The 7,845-nt window shown below is 53.9% G+C and overlaps 1 protein-coding gene across 1 annotated transcript; it reads right to left on the bottom strand.

The window, feature by feature from the left end:
- Window positions 1–296: 296 nt before the first annotated feature.
- Window positions 297–7,175, bottom strand: LOC126425202 (zinc finger CCCH domain-containing protein 13-like). The gene is made up of 3 exons (XM_050088157.1): window positions 7,167–7,175; window positions 739–4,554; window positions 297–338 (listed from the first exon to the last, which is right to left on the bottom strand). The coding sequence occupies exons 1-3, from the start codon at window positions 7,173–7,175 to the stop codon at window positions 297–299; spliced, it is 3,867 nt and encodes a 1,288-aa protein (XP_049944114.1).
- Window positions 7,176–7,845: the final 670 nt, after the last annotated feature.

Genomic DNA, 7,845 nt, shown 5'->3' with positions numbered 1-7,845 from the left:
CGCTAATTGCAACTGTGCTAGTTCTTCCCTATGTTTCCTATTTGTTTCTAATTGTGCCTCTTTAAACTGTAATAGTGATTGTATCTCCTCCTGGTCGGCATAAACCTCTCGCTGCGTACTGTCAGAGCCTGTTTCGCCTCTTATACTGATCTTTTCTACACCTGCGCTAATCGTATTCATTCTGACCACTACCTCCGCAACTTCATCCCTGTGTTTATTTAGCGCCATTTCCTGCCGTGTGACTTGAGATTCCACGCTGTCTAATGCCCCTTGTTTATCTGCAAGTAAGTCCTCCACTATCTCTTTGATTCGCTCATCCGGCCACACGCCCCTATGTTCTGTAATATCGCTTTCTATTGCACTTATTCGTACCTCCAAATTATTGGCCTTTTCTTTCACAGCATCACATTCTTGCTGCACCGCATCCAGATTCTTCTCCCCCTCATCTAACCGATTATTAACTGCAGACAGACGCTCATCGATAACTGTGTGTAGCTTCCTCATTGCCTCTGTATTTCCCTTATCAATTGCCTCCAATCTTTCCTTATTTGCTTCCAATCTCTCCTTAGCCTCCCTGTCTCTCTCCTTAGCCTCCCTGTCTCTCTCCTTAGCCTCCCTGTCTCTCTCCTTAGCCTCCCTGTCTCTCTCCTTAGCCTCCCTGTCTCTCTCCTTAGCCTCCCTGTCTCTCTCCTTAGCCTCCCTGTCTCTCTCCTTAGCCTCCCTGTCTCTCTCCTTAGCCTCCCTGTCTCTCTCCTTAGCCTCCCTGTCTCTCTCCTTAGCCTCCCTGTCTCTCTCCTTAGCCTCCCTGTCTCTCTCCTTAGCCTCCCTGTCTCTCTCCTTAGCCTCCCTGTCTCTCTCCTTAGCCTCCCTGTCTCTCTCCTTAGCCTCCCTGTCTCTCTCCTTAGCCTCCCTGTCTCTCTCCTTAGCCTCCCTGTCTCTCTCCTTAGCCTCCCTGTCTCTCTCCTTAGCCTCCCTGTCTCTCTCCTTAGCCTCCCTGTCTCTCTCCTTAGCCTCCCTGTCTCTCTCCTTAGCCTCCCTGTCTCTCTCCTTAGCCTCCCTGTCTCTCTCCTTAGCCTCCCTGTCTCTCTCCTTAGCCTCCCTGTCTCTCTCCTTAGCCTCCCTGTCTCTCTCCTTAGCCTCCCTGTCTCTCTCCTTAGCCTCCCTGTCTCTCTCCTTAGCCTCCCTGTCTCTCTCCTTAGCCTCCCTGTCTCTCTCCTTAGCCTCCCTGTCTCTCTCCTTAGCCTCCCTGTCTCTCTCCTTAGCCTCCCTGTCTCTCTCCTTAGCCTCCCTGTCTCTCTCCTTAGCCTCCCTGTCTCTCTCCTTAGCCTCCCTGTCTCTCTCCTTAGCCTCCCTGTCTCTCTCCTTAGCCTCCCTGTCTCTCTCCTTAGCCTCCCTGTCTCTCTCCTTAGCCTCCCTGTCTCTCTCCTTAGCCTCCCTGTCTCTCTCCTTAGCCTCCCTGTCTCTCTCCTTAGCCTCCCTGTCTCTCTCCTTAGCCTCCCTGTCTCTCTCCTTAGCCTCCCTGTCTCTCTCCTTAGCCTCCCTGTCTCTCTCCTTAGCCTCCCTGTCTCTCTCCTTAGCCTCCCTGTCTCTCTCCTTAGCCTCCCTGTCTCTCTCCTTAGCCTCCCTGTCTCTCTCCTTAGCCTCCCTGTCTCTCTCCTTAGCCTCCCTGTCTCTCTCCTTAGCCTCCCTGTCTCTCTCCTTAGCCTCCCTGTCTCTCTCCTTAGCCTCCCTGTCTCTCTCCTTAGCCTCCCTGTCTCTCTCCTTAGCCTCCCTGTCTCTCTCCTTAGCCTCCCTGTCTCTCTCCTTAGCCTCCCTGTCTCTCTCCTTAGCCTCCCTGTCTCTCTCCTTAGCCTCCCTGTCTCTCTCCTTAGCCTCCCTGTCTCTCTCCTTAGCCTCCCTGTCTCTCTCCTTAGCCTCCCTGTCTCTCTCCTTAGCCTCCCTGTCTCTCTCCTTAGCCTCCCTGTCTCTCTCCTTAGCCTCCCTGTCTCTCTCCTTAGCCTCCCTGTCTCTCTCCTTAGCCTCCCTGTCTCTCTCCTTAGCCTCCCTGTCTCTCTCCTTAGCCTCCCTGTCTCTCTCCTTAGCCTCCCTGTCTCTCTCCTTAGCCTCCCTGTCTCTCTCCTTAGCCTCCCTGTCTCTCTCCTTAGCCTCCCTGTCTCTCTCCTTAGCCTCCCTGTCTCTCTCCTTAGCCTCCCTGTCTCTCTCCTTAGCCTCCCTGTCTCTCTCCTTAGCCTCCCTGTCTCTCTCCTTAGCCTCCCTGTCTCTCTCCTTAGCCTCCCTGTCTCTCTCCTTAGCCTCCCTGTCTCTCTCCTTAGCCTCCCTGTCTCTCTCCTTAGCCTCCCTGTCTCTCTCCTTAGCCTCCCTGTCTCTCTCCTTAGCCTCCCTGTCTCTCTCCTTAGCCTCCCTGTCTCTCTCCTTAGCCTCCCTGTCTCTCTCCTTAGCCTCCCTGTCTCTCTCCTTAGCCTCCCTGTCTCTCTCCTTAGCCTCCCTGTCTCTCTCCTTAGCCTCCCTGTCTCTCTCCTTAGCCTCCCTGTCTCTCTCCTTAGCCTCCCTGTCTCTCTCCTTAGCCTCCCTGTCTCTCTCCTTAGCCTCCCTGTCTCTCTCCTTAGCCTCCCTGTCTCTCTCCTTAGCCTCCCTGTCTCTCTCCTTAGCCTCCCTGTCTCTCTCCTTAGCCTCCCTGTCTCTCTCCTTAGCCTCCCTGTCTCTCTCCTTAGCCTCCCTGTCTCTCTCCTTAGCCTCCCTGTCTCTCTCCTTAGCCTCCCTGTCTCTCTCCTTAGCCTCCCTGTCTCTCTCCTTAGCCTCCCTGTCTCTCTCCTTAGCCTCCCTGTCTCTCTCCTTAGCCTCCCTGTCTCTCTCCTTAGCCTCCCTGTCTCTCTCCTTAGCCTCCCTGTCTCTCTCCTTAGCCTCCCTGTCTCTCTCCTTAGCCTCCCTGTCTCTCTCCTTAGCCTCCCTGTCTCTCTCCTTAGCCTCCCTGTCTCTCTCCTTAGCCTCCCTGTCTCTCTCCTTAGCCTCCCTGTCTCTCTCCTTAGCCTCCCTGTCTCTCTCCTTAGCCTCCCTGTCTCTCTCCTTAGCCTCCCTGTCTCTCTCCTTAGCCTCCCTGTCTCTCTCCTTAGCCTCCCTGTCTCTCTCCTTAGCCTCCCTGTCTCTCTCCTTAGCCTCCCTGTCTCTCTCCTTAGCCTCCCTGTCTCTCTCCTTAGCCTCCCTGTCTCTCTCCTTAGCCTCCCTGTCTCTCTCCTTAGCCTCCCTGTCTCTCTCCTTAGCCTCCCTGTCTCTCTCCTTAGCCTCCCTGTCTCTCTCCTTAGCCTCCCTGTCTCTCTCCTTAGCCTCCCTGTCTCTCTCCTTAGCCTCCCTGTCTCTCTCCTTAGCCTCCCTGTCTCTCTCCTTAGCCTCCCTGTCTCTCTCCTTAGCCTCCCTGTCTCTCTCCTTAGCCTCCCTGTCTCTCTCCTTAGCCTCCCTGTCTCTCTCCTTAGCCTCCCTGTCTCTCTCCTTAGCCTCCCTGTCTCTCTCCTTAGCCTCCCTGTCTCTCTCCTTAGCCTCCCTGTCTCTCTCCTTAGCCTCCCTGTCTCTCTCCTTAGCCTCCCTGTCTCTCTCCTTAGCCTCCCTGTCTCTCTCCTTAGCCTCCCTGTCTCTCTCCTTAGCCTCCCTGTCTCTCTCCTTAGCCTCCCTGTCTCTCTCCTTAGCCTCCCTGTCTCTCTCCTTAGCCTCCCTGTCTCTCTCCTTAGCCTCCCTGTCTCTCTCCTTAGCCTCCCTGTCTCTCTCCTTAGCCTCCCTGTCTCTCTCCTTAGCCTCCCTGTCTCTCTCCTTAGCCTCCCTGTCTCTCTCCTTAGCCTCCCTGTCTCTCTCCTTAGCCTCCCTGTCTCTCTCCTTAGCCTCCCTGTCTCTCTCCTTAGCCTCCCTGTCTCTCTCCTTAGCCTCCCTGTCTCTCTCCTTAGCCTCCCTGTCTCTCTCCTTAGCCTCCCTGTCTCTCTCCTTAGCCTCCCTGTCTCTCTCCTTAGCCTCCCTGTCTCTCTCCTTAGCCTCCCTGTCTCTCTCCTTAGCCTCCCTGTCTCTCTCCTTAGCCTCCCTGTCTCTCTCCTTAGCCTCCCTGTCTCTCTCCTTAGCCTCCCTGTCTCTCTCCTTAGCCTCCCTGTCTCTCTCCTTAGCCTCCCTGTCTCTCTCCTTAGCCTCCCTGTCTCTCTCCTTAGCCTCCCTGTCTCTCTCCTTAGCCTCCCTGTCTCTCTCCTTAGCCTCCCTGTCTCTCTCCTTAGCCTCCCTGTCTCTCTCCTTAGCCTCCCTGTCTCTCTCCTTAGCCTCCCTGTCTCTCTCCTTAGCCTCCCTGTCTCTCTCCTTAGCCTCCCTGTCTCTCTCCTTAGCCTCCCTGTCTCTCTCCTTAGCCTCCCTGTCTCTCTCCTTAGCCTCCCTGTCTCTCTCCTTAGCCTCCCTGTCTCTCTCCTTAGCCTCCCTGTCTCTCTCCTTAGCCTCCCTGTCTCTCTCCTTAGCCTCCCTGTCTCTCTCCTTAGCCTCCCTGTCTCTCTCCTTAGCCTCCCTGTCTCTCTCCTTAGCCTCCCTGTCTCTCTCCTTAGCCTCCCCGTCTCTCTCCTTAGCCTCCCCGTCTCTCTCCTTAGCCTCCCCGTCTCTCTCCTTAGCCTCCCCGTCTCTCTCCTTAGCCTCCCCGTCTCTCTCCTTAGCCTCCCCGTCTCTCTCCTTAGCCTCCCCGTCTCTCTCCTTAGCCTCCCCGTCTCTCTCCTTAGCCTCCCCGTCTCTCTCCTTAGCCTCCCCGTCTCTCTCCTTAGCCTCCCCGTCTCTCTCCTTAGCCTCCCCGTCTCTCTCCTTAGCCTCCCCGTCTCTCTCCTTAGCCTCCCCGTCTCTCTCCTTAGCCTCCCCGTCTCTCTCCTTAGCCTCCCCGTCTCTCTCCTTAGCCTCCCCGTCTCTCTCCTTAGCCTCCCCGTCTCTCTCCTTAGCCTCCCCGTCTCTCTCCTTAGCCTCCCCGTCTCTCTCCTTAGCCTCCCCGTCTCTCTCCTTAGCCTCCCCGTCTCTCTCCTTAGCCTCCCCGTCTCTCTCCTTAGCCTCCCCGTCTCTCTCCTTAGCCTCCCCGTCTCTCTCCTTAGCCTCCCCGTCTCTCTCCTTAGCCTCCCCGTCTCTCTCCTTAGCCTCCCCGTCTCTCTCCTTAGCCTCCCCGTCTCTCTCCTTAGCCTCCCCGTCTCTCTCCTTAGCCTCCCCGTCTCTCTCCTTAGCCTCCCCGTCTCTCTCCTTAGCCTCCCCGTCTCTCTCCTTAGCCTCCCCGTCTCTCTCCTTAGCCTCCCCGTCTCTCTCCTTAGCCTCCCCGTCTCTCTCCTTAGCCTCCCCGTCTCTCTCCTTAGCCTCCCCGTCTCTCTCCTTAGCCTCCCCGTCTCTCTCCTTAGCCTCCCCGTCTCTCTCCTTAGCCTCCCCGTCTCTCTCCTTAGCCTCCCCGTCTCTCTCCTTAGCCTCCCCGTCTCTCTCCTTAGCCTCCCCGTCTCTCTCCTTAGCCTCCCCGTCTCTCTCCTTAGCCTCCCCGTCTCTCTCCTTAGCCTCCCCGTCTCTCTCCTTAGCCTCCCCGTCTCTCTCCTTAGCCTCCCCGTCTCTCTCCTTAGCCTCCCCGTCTCTCTCCTTAGCCTCCCCGTCTCTCTCCTTAGCCTCCCCGTCTCTCTCCTTAGCCTCCCCGTCTCTCTCCTTAGCCTCCCCGTCTCTCTCCTTAGCCTCCCCGTCTCTCTCCTTAGCCTCCCCGTCTCTCTCCTTAGCCTCCCCGTCTCTCTCCTTAGCCTCCCCGTCTCTCTCCTTAGCCTCCCCGTCTCTCTCCTTAGCCTCCCCGTCTCTCTCCTTAGCCTCCCCGTCTCTCTCCTTAGCCTCCCCGTCTCTCTCCTTAGCCTCCCCGTCTCTCTCCTTAGCCTCCCCGTCTCTCTCCTTAGCCTCCCCGTCTCTCTCCTTAGCCTCCCCGTCTCTCTCCTTAGCCTCCCCGTCTCTCTCCTTAGCCTCCCCGTCTCTCTCCTTAGCCTCCCCGTCTCTCTCCTTAGCCTCCCCGTCTCTCTCCTTAGCCTCCCCGTCTCTCTCCTTAGCCTCCCCGTCTCTCTCCTTAGCCTCCCCGTCTCTCTCCTTAGCCTCCCCGTCTCTCTCCTTAGCCTCCCCGTCTCTCTCCTTAGCCTCCCCGTCTCTCTCCTTAGCCTCCCCGTCTCTCTCCTTAGCCTCCCCGTCTCTCTCCTTAGCCTCCCCGTCTCTCTCCTTAGCCTCCCCGTCTCTCTCCTTAGCCTCCCCGTCTCTCTCCTTAGCCTCCCCGTCTCTCTCCTTATTATCTCTATTGATTGCTTCTAATCTTTCGTTAGTTGGTTCAAATCTTTCCTTAGTCTCCCTATTCATCGCTTTATTATCTCTACTCATCGCTTCTAATCTTTCGTTAGTCTCCCTACTCATCGCTTGTAAAAACTGCAGTATCACATCGTTATTTCCTACTTTCGACGCGCTCACCTCGTTCGCCTGAGAAACGGTAGCTTCGCTAAGGGTAGCTTCACTTTCACTGAATACCTGACCTAGTCCCGAGCCCGCGTCGTCGGGAAAAGCCCGCGTTTGTGGACAAAGCCCGCCGCATAAAGGTTCCCCTTGCAGCGGTCCACTGAACAATAGAGCCCCTTCGGAGCGTTTGTCTTTCTCGCTCATTAACCCATGGTCAACAGCTACTTCCTGCTGCACTGCTACGTCCACCCCAGAATCGCTATTCTCCATGGTGGCTACACTTTTCGACTGCGACCTAGTTACTACGGACCTTACGCAAAAAAAATTATGAAACGATCTTCCAGCCTTGTGCGATATAGCAATTAATTACATAAAATAAAATAAAAGATCCTCACCAATCCAGAAAGAATTTGCAAACAGAAAAAATTTTACTTCTTAACGCTATCACAATACATTCCATAAAAAAATCTTAACAGCAAACCCTAACAACAAAATATCCTAACAAAAACGATCCTGGCAAAGGAATCCTGGCAACAAATTAAATATCCAGGTAACAAAATTATCGTGGCAAAAAACGGAATCCTGGCAACAAATTAAATATCCAGGTAAAATTATCGTGGCAAAAAATGGAATCCTGGCAACAAATTAAATACCCAGGTAACAAAATTATCGTGGCAAAAAAACGGAATCCTGCAGGGTCGAAATTATGAGAGGCACCCACTTGCCTTTCTCATACTGTGGCATCAAGCAGTCAGGCCTACAAGATGTGTGGTTTGCCAAGCGAGTGGAATCTTCCTTAATTTATCGAGCAACATGAATTCTCGTATCTTACTATTTAGTTACTAATTATCCTCCTGTATGAATAATACGCAACGGAAACACGCATCTGACTATCAGTGATTTATAGAACTCTGACTGTACACTACGCACTGGCAATACCACATTTACCTTTTGTCTTTGATTTAACGGCTTTTATATAAATTTGGGACATTACGATAACATACAACTTAATGAAAAAGGCCTCCAATCTCTTTCTTTTCACTATTTGATTTATTCCTAAACACACAAATTCTACAACCTACAACAAAATCACATGAGAAATTCCGCCCAGTGGGCATGGCTTTACGTTAGTGAATCTCTATACTGTGGTCTCGTAATCTATTTACCGCAACAGTGCACTCCCTGGATCGGATGGTGGATCTTTTATTATACCTCACACTTCGCCTCTCACAATAATCCTCACGAAACTTTCCTCCAGATCGAGCGATACAGAAGGAACAGGCATACCCACAAATCTTTCGAAACTACCTTGCTACTCCCATGCAAAACACACATACCCAAATTACAAGACATACACAACACAACAATATGAAATATTACACAAAGAACGGTTACAACTTCATC

Source organism: Schistocerca serialis, chromosome 10 (genome assembly GCF_023864345.2).
Source record: "Schistocerca serialis cubense isolate TAMUIC-IGC-003099 chromosome 10, iqSchSeri2.2, whole genome shotgun sequence".
In the NCBI taxonomy this organism is placed as follows: Eukaryota; Metazoa; Arthropoda; class Insecta; order Orthoptera; family Acrididae; genus Schistocerca; species Schistocerca serialis.
The sequence above is the reverse complement of the archived record's forward strand: the minus strand, read 5'-3'. Positions and strand labels throughout refer to the sequence as shown.